The 14940-nt window shown below is 30.2% G+C and overlaps 2 protein-coding genes and 1 long non-coding RNA gene across 3 annotated transcripts; 1 reads left to right on the forward strand and 2 right to left on the reverse strand.

Moving 5' to 3' along the window:
* The first annotated feature begins 985 nt into the window (after positions 1 to 985).
* LOC124930282 (zinc finger MYM-type protein 5-like) lies at positions 986 to 1717 on the forward strand. The gene is made up of 2 exons (XM_047470638.1): positions 986 to 1003; positions 1094 to 1717. Exons 1-2 carry the CDS (start codon positions 986 to 988, stop codon positions 1715 to 1717), a joined length of 642 nt encoding a protein of 213 aa, XP_047326594.1.
* An 8801-nt stretch (positions 1718 to 10518) lies between these two features.
* Positions 10519 to 11942, reverse strand: LOC124930283 (midasin-like). Its single transcript, XM_047470639.1, has 5 exons — positions 11880 to 11942; positions 11484 to 11602; positions 11252 to 11358; positions 10924 to 11147; positions 10519 to 10839 (listed from the first exon to the last, which is right to left on the reverse strand). Exons 1-5 carry the CDS (start codon positions 11940 to 11942, stop codon positions 10519 to 10521), a joined length of 834 nt encoding a protein of 277 aa, XP_047326595.1.
* A 132-nt stretch (positions 11943 to 12074) lies between these two features.
* On the reverse strand, positions 12075 to 12919 carry LOC124928664. The gene is made up of 3 exons (XR_007098572.1): positions 12849 to 12919; positions 12637 to 12750; positions 12075 to 12211 (listed from the first exon to the last, which is right to left on the reverse strand). It is a non-coding gene; the product is annotated as an uncharacterized LOC124928664 (long non-coding RNA).
* Between the last annotated feature and the right edge of the window lie 2021 nt (positions 12920 to 14940).

Genomic DNA, 14940 nt, shown 5'->3' on the forward strand with positions numbered 1-14940 from the left:
CATGACTAAACTCGTTCAACATGAACGGTTAGAGTTATTGAAAGGAAAAAACATAATAGATACACTATGAACTTTGCTTATTTAAAGAAATTATCTAGTAGGATTAATTATGCCCTTAATGTTAATATAAAAACTAGTTGTTGGATTTAAGATAACGGTGCCAATAAACATATATGTTGTGATTTAAACATGATAAAAACATAATACATAGTAAACCTATTCTTGTGTTTTTACTCAATAACACCACCAAAATTGTAACCCATACATGATCTTTTTATCTTACAAAGAAGATAATACTCATAAATGTGTATTCCAACATTTCATCATAACCTCTTGTCTGTTTCAAAATTATCAAAAAGATATGAATTTAAAATTTATTTTTCATCATGAATTTACTTGTTGCAAGACATTCAAATTGACGAGGTGTGGTAATTATTAGAACTATTAGGAAACTCATTTTCCTAAGTGTATTGCATAAACGACTTCAGGCCCGGACCTGCTATGTAATAAGTGAGGCAATTGCCTCAGGCCCAAATATTTTTGGGGCACCAAAATCTTCACAAAAAAATTTAATGATATGTTCATGGGCTTATTTTTAAAAAGCCCATAAATAATAATTGACAACCTATCAATGATAAACCCTAACTTAATTTCTATCAAAAAAATAAAAAAACACTATCTTACTTGGAGAAAAGAATCGCACGATTCCCATTTATCAACAAAATCAAGAAAAAATAAAAAAAATAAGAACAAGCATTCTAAAAAAAGTAAAAGAAACACTTCCCCCAAACCCCAAGCCCGTCGTCGATCCTCTAGCTTGTCAGAATATCGTCTCCTTCCCCGAGCTCTTGGGCCTTTTTCGCTCGTGCTAGTCTTGTTTCTCGGCACTGCGCCACTTCCCACTAGAGTTCTTCCTCCGATTTCGGTGAGAGTTTGGTTCAATTTTACTTGATTTTTTTTGGTTGTTGAGTACTTTTCTGGTGGAATGGTGGATTCACAATCTGTATCTTGCATTATTGCATAGCGGAAGTGCAACATTGTGGTTAATCATAGATTCATAGAATGCTGGTTAATCTATAAATTTTTAATGCAGATTAACATTTATAGTTTTATCAAGCATGCCTCCTATAAGAAAACAATTGTCTGGGGCAGAAAAAAAAGAAAGAAAAAACAAAAGGAAGATGCTTTAATTCAAAGCCAAGTAGGAAACCTTAATAAGTATTTCACAAGCGATCAAATAGTAGAGCAAGTGAACCTGAATGACATCGATGATAAGTTGAATGGTCGGGAACATAGTGAATTGAATGAACTTCACAATGAAGACCCAAAACAGTCTGAAAATGAGAACGATGTAAGAATGCCTAAAAGTGACACTGATGGAGATATAAATCAAAAGATTTTGTTTCCTTTAAATGTTGATGATCCAGGAAATTGGGACAAAATGCAAAATATTAGGGACTTTTTAGTTGAAAGAGGTCCTAAAAGATATGATGATATTTTGTTTCCTCTTGATAACACTGGAAGACATTTCAATCCATCACACTATAAGAGACAATTGACAAATGGTGAGAAAAGTGACAGAAGATGGTTAGTGTACTCTATTTCTATGGACAAGATCTTTTGTTTTTGTTGCAAATCATTCAAAACTCAGAGAACCATGGTGAAACTTGGTTATCTGGCTGACGAAGGATACAAAGATTGGAAGAATATCAACTGATGCCTCAATCTTCATGAAACTAGTAAAGACCATATTGATTCTATGACTAGTTGAATTGAATTAGAAATAAGACTTCAAAAGAAAAAGACAATTGATTAAAGTGTGCAAGTAGCAATTAACAAAAAGACAACATTGGAAATAAGTATTGAAGAGAATAATTGCAGTTGTGCAAAGAATTGTGAAAAATAACTTGGCACTTCGAGGAGATTGTGAAAAGCTTTATGTTGAGAATAATGGAATCTTTTTGCAGTTAATTAAAATGATTTCCGAATTTGATCCAATAATGGAGGAACATCTTCGGTGTGTTCAAGAACGATAGATTCATTACACTTATCTTGGGCCCAAAATTCAAAATGAATTGATACAGATGTTGGCAGCTGAAGTAAGAAGTTTAATTGTTGCAAAAATTAAGCATGCAAAGTATTTCACTATGATACTTGATTGCACTCTAGATGCAAGTCAAGAGGAACATATGTCCCTTATAATTAGTGTGTGGATGATTCAGAAAATGCAATAGTGGTTGAAGAATTTTGGATTTGATTTTTGAAAGTTAATTTGTACTAGATGAGTTACAATAAAAATTTATTTGTTCTATCATAAAAATTACAATATATGGTTCAAGATAAAGACTCATATTGCTGAGATGAAGACTCATACTGCTGAGATGATGATGTTCTTACAGTAGATGGTGTAAGCATCACTGTTTTGCGTGTTACCCTATTATGTCCTAGTCCAGCAAATGAGCTACATCGTCTCAGGACCTTACAGACCTCACCTTAGGATGACCTACGCTTAGTTTGTGGATGCCCTTTCTTAACCTTAATAGGTGGTTTTAGACACAGCGTTGTTTGATAATTTCGAGAACAACACATTCGTCTTCATCACCAACGGGATAACATGTCTCTGCATATGTATTCAACCAAGATTCAGTTGTGTAATACATATGAGAAGGAAAATAAAACTATTAAACAATTGGTTAAATAGATTGAACATGTGAGCTGAATAATACCTTGAACAGAAGTCATAAGAAACCAAATTTCGGTGACGGGCCATTGCATGCGTACAAGAAAGACCAAAAACTTCAAATACCCTACAAGTGTAGTTGTTTTCTTTCAAATTAACTTTAAAATGGGACTCATTGTCATGCACATAAAACTCGAATAGGTTAAGAGATGATACTATATAAAATCTGACCTTCTCGAATCTCTCACGTAATAAATTTTCATAATATGGAGATAATAGTTCTTGGTGTTTGGACGCTTTTTCTCTTCTATCATTACACAAATGTTGTATGTGAATCTTAAATACTCAGCCATCTTTGAAATGGGATACTTTCTTTCTTCTCTACTCTGACTATTAAAGCTCTCAACATATTGCTTGTGAGTTGATTGTATCACTTACTGGGAAAAAATGCTCTACTCCATCTTTGGAACCCAATTTCTTCCAAATAGGTAGAAATCCTTTGATCTTTAACCCTCATCTTGTCAAATAAATTGATTAAAGTTGGCGACTGTGTACGCACGAGAAGCCAAATCAAACTCCATATGACATTTATCAGTTTTGAATTTGGTCATAATATTCATCTTTATGTGATATGTGCACGCACCGTGGTATATTCTGGAAAAACAGCACACAAGGCATTGGCGATACTTGGGTGTCTATCGGATACGAAGACGAGATCATCAACTAATCCAATTGCTTCTCTCAGTTTTTGCATGAAATAAGTTCAGGAGTTATTATTTTCTGAATTAACAACGCCGAATGCGACAGGATATAGTTGCTCATTCGCATTCAATGCAATAGCCACCAATAGTGGACATCCTACCTTGTGCTTAAGAATACTGACATCAATGCACAATACAGGACGGTAAGAGGCTTTGAAACCCCTAATTAAGAGGCCTAGGGACATGAACATATACCTGAAATGACCGAGCTCATCTGTCTGGATGTCTGTTATGGTACTCGGATTATTCTTCTCCAACATGTGAAGGTATGATGGCAATTTTCCATAGAAATTCTCTATCGTTCCTCGCACCGTCATTAAAGCCCTTTCCCTTGCCCTCAAAGACTTATTATAAATCAAATATATCCCATAAGTTGTATGCATGTCTTCAATTATTTTCTTAGGCAAGTGGTCATGGTGATGGTCCATGTACTTACTCTTCATGCACTCCCCAAAAACCCATGCTGGTGTTTACATTTTTTTCTCTAGCCTTGACAAAACTGATCATGAGTGTTGTTGGTTTAATTTCCGAATCTCAAATATCTCAAATAATTTACCTTTTACAACACGCAATCTCCACTTGCATGTCTCATCCAAACATTTCACATACTAAAGATGTTTTCTTGACTTCTCCACTTTGAATTCAAAATGATTAGTATTCGCATATGAATATAGCCTCAGTTGAAGTTCTTTTTTATTATCAAACAAACGCACTGACTTCCAATACAGTTTCACTAGGTAATGCTATCGCAAATGAGGGGTCTGTCGGTGATGTGTCTACCGGATTTGTCGATGGTGTATCCATTGATGCTCTTCTTGCACTAGATGATGTACTCATTGATGCTCTTCTTGCACTAGATGGTGTACTTATTGATGCTCTTCTTACAGTAGATGGTGTACCCATTGATGCTCTTTTTGCACTAGACGGTGTACCCGTTGATTCTCTTGCACTAGATGGTGTAGCAATTGATTCTCTTGCACTAGATGGTATAGGTATTGCACTAGTAATAGAATGTATCCCATAATTAGGAAAAGAGTTTTCTCCTGCTTCATTTTGATTTTCAAAGACATCCGAGGGTATAACTTCTGGTAGACTTTTTTGAGTAAGTGATGGTGGTAGTATACTTTCTTGAGTTGGGTATGTAAGCAGTTGTATCTTTTCTTGAGTAAATGGTGATTTCTCTACTACAGAGACACAAAATGTTGACACAGTTCGACTCGAAATCAACCGTGATAAATATGTGCTCACATCCTCATCTTGATCAATAACAATAGGGGGAGGATTTGTGATACGCGGAATATCATACTTGACTTGCTGCACTAAATCATATGTAGATTTTTGCACGTTAAGTCTATCATAAAGGATATAACGTAGTATTTTGGGGGTAAATCCAATGTTTTGATTGAAGTGACATGAAAATACATTATACCATCAGCACCAAATTTCCACTCTCCTTTATAGAAAACGAATACTTTCGCTGCAATAGAAAACATGAATGATTAGATAAATAATACTATTGAAGTGAAGTGAAAAGTGAAGGCCTTCGCGTAACGGAAAAGCCTTCATTTAATGGGACTGAATAAACAATAAACAATAAACAACAAACGTGCATGTGGAGATTGCGTGATTCAGAATCGAATACAGGATGTTCATTTCATTTAAAAAAACAACAAACGTACCAGTTGCCACAGTGCTCGTCGTGCTCATTGTGTTGTCTGTGTCCGTCGTCGAAGATCGCCGTAGTAGGGTTAGAGAGAAGGAGGAGAAGAGCGGGAAGAGAGAGAAGGAGAAGAAGAGAAATGGAAAAAATATGTCGAAGTTATATTAAATAGTAAGGGTATTCTAGACTTTTCACACATTTTCACTTCGCGAAACGCGAAGGCCCTCCGCGTTACGCGATGAGGGTATTTTCGTCTAAAAAAAATAAAGTGATCACTAGAGCAAAAAAATTATCGGGTCACCACGGATGCAAATAAGTGAGTTATTAAGGTCATTTCGTCAAATTTCCTAACAGAAAGGGTCAATTTTATAATATTGTTCAGTCAAATTGTCAATGTTGTTTCATTTCATTTAAATAATAATAAAAAAAAGGGAAAATTACCTGGGTGGCCCTCAAATTACTTCCATCGCTTACCTTTAGCACTCAAATTATTTTTTAAAACATATTACCCCTTAAACTTTCTAAAAGATCACCAATGACCCTCAAACTATCAGAAAGGGTCACTAAAGGCCCTTCTATCAATTTTTCCGTTATGTCATAACATCTCTAATTAAAACACTCATTTTCAATTATCATAACAACTCGTCATTTTCAACCATCATTTTTTACTTTACATCTTCTCTACGACAACCTACCTACATAATATCATCTTTATTCTTTTCCATAGATTTGTAGAGAGAAGGGTCTGCTAGAGAAGTAGAGAAGTCCTAAGTTGATCGGTGCGAGAGAAGGGTCTTCTAGAGGGATAAAGAGAGACAGAAGATAAAGTTCATAGTATCAGAGCAATGGCTTGGATGATTAGACTTAGAAATTGCGATTTTAGTTCCAATCGAGTATACGGTAAATATTTGTTGTTGTATACCTAGTTTTAGTTTTCTTCCTTAAGATATATTATTTTTAAATATATTACTCCATGTATTAGCTATAGTTATCTCATTTGTACCTAATTTCTACTATATATTTATCTTTATTAAGGAAAAAAGACTAGAGAAAAGATAATAGTACATTTCTTATGTGATATAATGATTCTTCTAGTTAGGTAAAAGATCATTTGAACTAGTTACTACTGTAGTAACTTATAGACAACTTCAGTTTTGTGCTGAAACTGTTTCAGTTGGAAGTGCACTTAAACTTGAGACTGCTTGTTTAAGTAATACAGAGTTACTAGTTTATATAATATACTTGATAAGATGTTTAACATTTTTTTATATCAAGTTTATAATATTCATATATTCTTCTAACTTCTATACTATTTCAATGTACATATATTGGGTTACAGGTCTTGAGTCTGAATTTTTCAACATTAAACTTTATCATGGAGGAAGAAGTGATGGATTATTATACGTTGGTGGTAATGTTGATTACATTGATTACTATGATGTTGATAGATTGTCTTTCCAAGAGATTAAGGAAATGGCTAAAGATCTAGGGTATGACAACAATAATATGCTCTTCTCGAATGTGGAACCAGGTGATCCTTTGAAATGTAACATAAGGTACATTGTAAACGATGTTGATGTTATGAATATGTGTACGTGGGTAAACAAGGGAAGATTATTATTTTATGTACATATTATGTAAATATACTAATACACTTGAAAATGAAAGTAGGGACTGAGCAGAGCCTTATCCGATGTATTACCAAATGCTGGACATAGATTTTGTGTTCAACATTTGTATAGAAAATTCAAAAAAAACATCCAGGAAAGGTGTTAAAACAAATTTCATGGACAATTGCTGGAAGTGCGAATGTGGATGTGGACAACAAGGCAATGAAATCTCTTAGACATTATGATGAAGCAACATTCAAGTGGGTGACTAATGCCCCTCATCCATCACATTGGTGTAAGGCTTTCTTTAAACCTGATACTAAATATGATATGCTGACAAACAATTTATGTGAGTCTTTCAATTCCCATATACTTGAGATGAGGGATAAACCGATCCTTCCTTTAATGGAAAATATTAGAGATTTTTTAATGGAAAGAATGTAGAGAAGAAAAGATAGCATGTCTAAGTATCCTCATCCTACTGGACCATTAATTAGGAAAATTATAGAAGAAATGATAAAAGAATATTTTAAGTGCAAGTCAATTTATAATGGTGTGGACGGCTACTAGGTTAGAGGACCTAAAGGAAATCAATTTGTTGTTGATGTTAGGAAAAAGATATGTAGTTGTGGATTATGTGAACTATCAGGATTACCATATTTTCATGCTATAGTCTCTTTAAAGCAAAATGACCTAAAAGTGCATGAATGTGTTGACAAGTGTTACAGAAAAGAATTATTCATCACTATTTACCATCACGTCTTATACCCAATCAATGGTAAAGATATATGGCCAACTTCATCATTAGGATTGCAGTTGGATCCTCCCATTTGTGAGGTTCAACCAGGTAGACCCAAGAAAGAAAGAAGAAAAGAACCAAACGAGAGAAATGACTGGAAAAAAGTTGAGGAGGTATGTGGTCATCCACTGTAAGAAGTGTGGAAATTCAAGCCGCAATGCTAAAACTTGTAAGATGTAAAAGGAGGAATGATGAACATTAAAAAGACAGAGAACCAATATGTAAGTAGATTTGTTTGATTGATTGAATGTATTTACATTATATGGTAGATTTTTTGTCTTTTTAACTATAGTCTTTTTCTTTTTAACTGCAGTGACTAGCTAAAAGCAATGGATAAAGCCGATGATGATGGGAAAATTAATATTTTAAGGCTTAGTATATGAATATTATAAACTATCAGAACAAATTTTGTCTTTTTAACTGCAATGTTTTGTCTTCTTAATTGTAATGTTCCTATTTTTTATGCTTTTAATTGAAATTTTTTGTATTTTTAACTACATTATGTAAAATATGATTATAAATGTTTTTAGTATTTTTTAATGAATATTATTTGTCTAATATTGATGTTGCAATTGTTTAATCACATTCACAATTTTTATCTTATTATATAAAGCAAAAAAATAAAATAGGAATTTGCAATTGTTTAAAACTCTATTATAATTGTCAAAAAAAATATTGATAGATTACAATAGAACAAAATATTTTCAAATTTAGTCATAAAATAAAATAAAATATAATCATGATTGAATATGTTGATAATTTTGGGGAGAAATAATTTAAGGGTTAAAAATCAATTATCAAAATAATTGAAGGGCCAAAAGTAAATTATTATAATTGTTAGAGGGATTTTAGTTAAAACTGTCATGTTTAAAAAAAAAATGACAAAAGGACCATTAGTGACCATTTCTGAAAGTTTAAGGCAATTCGTTTTCAAAAATAATTTAAGGGCTAAAAATAAGCCATTAAAGTAATTTGAGGGTCACCCTAATAATAATAATAATAATAATAATAATAATAATAATAATAATAATAATAATAATAATAATAATAATAATAATAATAATAATAATAATAATAATAATAATAATAATAATAATAATAATAATAATAATAATAATAATAATAATAATAATAATAATAATAATAATAATAATAATAATAATAATAATAATAATAATAATAATAATAATAATAATAATAATAATAATAATAATAATAATAATAATAATAATAATAATAATAATAATAATAATAATAATAATAATAATAATAATAATAATAATAATAATAATAATAATAATAATAATAATAATAATAATAATAATAATAATAATAATAATAATAATAATAATAATAATAATAATAATAATAATAATAATAATAATAATAATAATAATAATAATAATAATAATAATAATAATAATAATAATAATAATAATAATAATAATAATAATAATAATAATAATAATAATAATAATAATAATAATAATAATAATAATAATAATAATAATAATAATAATAATAATAATAATAATAATAATAATAATAATAATAATAATAATAATAATAATAATAATAATAATAATAATAATAATAATAATAATAATAATAATAATAATAATAATAATAATAATAATAATAATAATAATAATAATAATAATAATAATAATAATAATAATAATAATAATAATAATAATAATAATAATAATAATAATAATAATAATAATAATAATAATAATAATAATAATAATAATAATAATAATAATAATAATAATAATAATAATAATATAATAATAATAATAATAATAATAATAATAATAATAATAATAATAATAATAATAATAATAATAATAATAATAATAATAATAATAATAATAATAATAATAATAATAATAATAATAATAATAATAATAATAATAATAATAATAATAATAATAATAATAATAATAATAATAATAATAATAATAATAATAATAATAATAATAATAATAATAATAATAATAATAATAATAATAATAATAATAATAATAATAATAATAATAATAATAATAATAATAATAATAATAATAATAATAATAATAATAATAATAATAATAATAATAATAATAATAATAATAATAATAATAATAATAATAATAATAATAATAATAATAATAATAATAATAATAATAATAATAATAATAATAATAATAATAATAATAATAATAATAATAATAATAATAATAATATAATAATAATAATAATAATAATAATAATAATAATAATAATAATAATAATAATAATAATAATAATAATAATAATAATAATAATAATAATAATAATAATAATAATAATAATAATAATAATAATAATAATAATAATAATAATAATAATAATAATAATAATAATAATAATAATAATAATGTTTCATTTTTTTATCCATTCATATGTATGTTCACCTCCCTTATTAATTTTTTATTGGAAATGTTATAAATTAATAATATTGTACAAGTAGTCTCACTTAGTAGTATGAAGTTGTGCTAGTTTTTAAAATTATTAATAATAATAAAATAACACTCTTGAATATCTGACAGAATAACAAAAATGATAAATACAAAAGATTGATTTAATTATAAATGGGGTTAATATATACTTGAATTTAGAACACTCAGGATTTAAAACACTCAAGACATCTCCACAAATAGTTAGACCTAAACCAGTTGCAGCTCGAAAGAAAGAAGCTCACCTTTTTTCCTGGCCTGACGAGCCTCAAGGCAACCTCTGCAGCAGTATTTGCTGCTGCAATTACATCAGCTTGCCTGCTAGTTATTGCTCCTTCCTTTATGACATGAGTATGAGCAACTAGTGCGATGAATCCATCAATGTGACACCCCATATCAAAAAAAGAGATGAACAACAAATCAATTAAAATTCATTGATCACACTATGCAGGATACTTGTGAATAAGCTTAATCCTGTTCTATGTTACAATCTTTTCTATAATGACTCGCTATATAAGGTATAACCTGTCATTGCATATGATTATAAGTTTCCTTGAGAGCTTCATCATGTGCTGCTTCAAGTTCGCCAGATGAAACAATGCTTTTCTCTACGTCTAGTAATATTTTGTGCAAATTCAGGGAAACCGACAACAGGTTATTCACAGAACTAATGCTCCTGAAATAGTACTTTTTTGTTGCTACCCATAAGCCAGCAACATTTTCAGAAGGAAGATTCAGAGCTTGACTAAGAACGGTAGAAATATCCTCTTCAGAATGCAGACCATCTTGTGTTGGTAGCAAATGACTTATATCATAAGAAGACTGAAATAGCCACCAATTTGACTGATCCTGAGACGTCCAAAAGAAGAGAATATAGTACTTAATTTTGAATTCTTAAAAAACAGTCTCCAAGAAGTATATGTACTTTGATACCTTAATGAGAGAGGACCGATGCTTGAACAAACCACAAGAGTTCAGTAATTTCAAAAATTCAGATAAAGCCCTTCTCTTGCCTAAACTCTTTCCTTCACCAATCCATAGCTCATTGCAAGACGCTGCAGTTTGCAAGATGCTGTCAATTGTAGTCCAGATTCCCAGATTCTCCTCTTTGAGTGTTATGCAGGTAGTGTTTGAAGTGAAACATTCACTTAAAGAACCTGCAGGCCCAGAAGCAAGTTTAAAACTCAATCCCTTCACACACAACTACCATCTTCTGAAGAATTTGAGAGAAAAAAATAAAATAAAAGAAGTAGCCACTTACCGTCTTTTAAACAAGTATTTAAAAATTCAAAATCGTGACTTCTTCCAGACCGCAAGTACTGCAAATTCTCAGTTACTTTTGTTTTCCATTCCAAGAACCACGAAAACCTGAGCAGTACAAAAGATTGTTCAGGTATTTATCCTTATGGCTAGAGAAAATAATTAAACATTTTAAAGATTAATCATTAATGTATATGTAATAGTAAGAATACTAGTAAAAGTAGCTTAATTACCTTTCTTCAGCTCTTATTGACAAGTCCGGAATTGGATACTTGGGTGAAGTTTGCACAGTCATTCCCCTTTTTAGTGCTTCTTGATTGATGACAAGCATTATGGGCTTCTGGAGTACATCCTGCTCGAAAAATAGTTAAATATTTTAATGATTAATGTCTATGTTTAATATGTAACTGCATTACAAAATATTAGAAGTCTAATTATGTCAGATATCATTTCAACAGCTAAATAAAATCTTTATAAAGTTCAGTTGAATACTAAGAATGTGAGTCCAAATGCTAAATTCATAGAAGATAAATTAGGTCAGTGTAATCATTCCAGCACTGAGATACAGATGTACTAGAAGATGGATAATACTTGCAAAATAAAGAGTAAAAATAAAATGGATTACTTACAGTATATTTTAGTAAGAGCTTTCTAAGTTTCTGTTTGGTCCTTTTTGAGTCATCAACAGACATATTCCTCTCTGGATGATCCCATTTACATAATTTTAGAACTTTTTTCAGTTCAGATTGAATAGTTTTTTTTATATCTATATATGCTCCAACACTCTGCAAGAAGGTATAAAAAATTAAATCAAATGCTAAAGTTTGAGAAAAGATCTAATTCAGAAGTAAGAAATATAAAAAAAAATATAAAGAAAAAGCCAGAAACTTACACAGGCAAATGTTGCGCATAGAACCCAAACATATTGTACATGATCTTCAAATTTTCCTCATAATATGAGCTGTGCAGAAATAAATATATACTTTAAGCATCTGATATACAAAAAAAACAAACATAAAACTGAGAAATTATACACAAGCAAAGACCCAAATTACTTCTTACAAGGAGAAAGATAAGAAAACAAAAATAATAGGATAGATGCTATGCTTAAGATATTTATATTCACTTATAAGTTGAGGAATAACTCTAATCCAACATACAATAATAATTTTATGTTTGCAAAGAACAATAATATATATTTTTAGAATACTGATATGAATCAGTTAAGTTTTAAGCTACAGTAAACTACTAAGGTATACATTGAGAAACAGCTCAAGTGGCAAGAGACGGGCCTAAGAGATTAAATGTCACGTGTTCGATTCCTACTTAGAACGCATAAGTTGAAGTGGGGTCATGTTAGCTTCAAAAAAAAAATCTAAGGCATACCTTGAGAAGAGCCCTCTGCAAATTCCAGCTTTGATATATCCATGTAAAGCAAAAAGAAGTTGAATGCGTCTTCTGAATTCACCAACACTGGATGTTTCCATGAACGCTTTCAAACTGCAATTTTTTCGTGTTATAACATAGACATGCACTAAGAAACCATAAATAAGGATCACGGGTGAGACAGAGAGAGGGAGAGAGAGAGAAAGATAGACCTCTCGATAGTTATCTTATTATGTTCAATGAGATCCTTGCTGTGATTCTGCTTAAGCACCAAGTACAGAGGAAACCATAACTGCAGGAGAAAAAAGAGAGAAAAAAAAAACCAACATGTCACTATTATCTGCGCATAATATACCACTAGTTGGAGAAGTAATGTGTATATTTACAGCCAGCAGAATCAGCAAAAGAACCAGTAAGAAATAAAAAGAAACTTGCATTAAAAAACGCATCTTCTAATTAGAGTCCAAGTGTTTACAACATTTTAGTAGGCCTAGGATAAAAGTTTGTTAGCCCTTTCGTAAAAGCCTTGCCAAGAGCAAGTTTCGAGCTAGATGACAAGTTGGGTATGCACCGTCTGTACAGTCCCCTCAAGGGGGGAGTGGAAAATATTGTCATTAATTAGATAGAGCCTTATCTTTAAAGGCATGTCCTAATTGTTAGGAATAATAATTATCTCTTGTTAAATGCTTAATAGCTAAGCGATAAAGATCCAATGAATATAAGGGATTCAGGGTTATCCAAGGAAATCTATGGCATAAGAATAACACACAATTTCCATTTAGCTAGTGCCTTGCTCCTTCCCTTTGTAATTCTTTGAACGTTTCTTGGGTTTCCTTTTATTCTAACGAAAAAGTTGACATCTTTAAAAAAAAAAAACACTAACACACAATTATTCCAATTCTACATTTTGGAAGCACAACTCAAAAACAAAATGGGAACCAATTGCAGAACTTCCTCAATAGCATGTCAAGTTTGAATCTTCCTTCACCGCATTGTTGTAAAGTGTAAAAAATACATTAGATGACATAAAATGAATATCATTTGTGTTAGAACTCATTATATTAATGTGTTAGATCTGAATGTTTTATTTTAAAAAAATTCCTAACACGCAAACCGATGTTGAAATTCTCAAACTTCGAGCTTCTCTGAGAACTAAGGGTTTTCCAGAGTTACAACTATCTCAACGTTTAGAGGTAAATGATTTCAAAGAGATATCGAGCTTCCACCTTAAAAATTCTAAAGGGTTTTAGACAACTCAAATGAGAGAGTTTTCTTAACATTGAAAGCTGAAGGAGACCTTACCGTTGAAGAAGTAACCATAGAAACGATGGAAGCCACTATTTCTTTTTATCCATTTAAGGTTAGAGAGAGAAATATCTGCAGAGGTCCAACAAGGTATTGGACCAGAATACGCCGGACTTTTGTGGATTCTATAAGCTCTAGCAGATGGAAAAAAATTCAGCTTCAGCCACTCGAATTTTCAATATTCCTTTTTATTTCTCATCAAACGAATGGTATTTTCTTCTGGAAATCCTAACTATTCTTAGCATGATATTGGGAAATCGTTCGTAGGTCATTTGTGGCATGCGGAAAGGGCTCGTGCAACTGCAGCAGGATTTACAAAAGGGATTTCAAGCAAAATTTGAGGATTTAGCAATACTGGAGGATTTCAATCAACTTAAAAGATAATGTTACCTTAGGGTTCGAAGCTAAAGCATATTAAAATGAATTTCATTATACTCACAATTTGAAACAGACCGAGTGTCTAAACACCACAATGATACACTAACATACTTAATCAACAGGTTAGAGACTACCTTAGCGTTTGGAGCTGAAGGATTCAAAGGGGATTTTGAGCTTTCCATCTTAACAACGTTGAAGAGTTTTCAACAACTCAAAAGAGGCTAACTTAGCTTTTAATGCAGAATAAATTAAAGTGTTTTTAATTATACTTACAATTTGAAACAACTCAAGAGTCCAAATATCACAAGGGCATATTAACATCCTTAACCAATGGGTTAAAGGCTATCTTAGCATTACAACCTTAAGGATTCTAAAGAAATTTTGAGACTTCCACCTTAGCAATGCTGAAGGGTTTCGGACAGCTCAAAAGAAGCTACCTTATAGTTCAGAGTGGAAGGATTTCAAAGAGAATTTAATTATAGTCATAATCTGATATTGATTGAGAGTCCATATATCATAAGGGCATATTAATTATCCTTAACCAATGGTTTAAAGGCTACCACCTAAGAGGGTTTTGATGCATTTTTTTGAAAAATACCCCTAATGTAAACTATAAACTAG

Source organism: Impatiens glandulifera, chromosome 3 (assembly GCF_907164915.1).
Source record: "Impatiens glandulifera chromosome 3, dImpGla2.1, whole genome shotgun sequence".
NCBI lineage: Eukaryota > Viridiplantae > Streptophyta > Magnoliopsida > Ericales > Balsaminaceae > Impatiens > Impatiens glandulifera.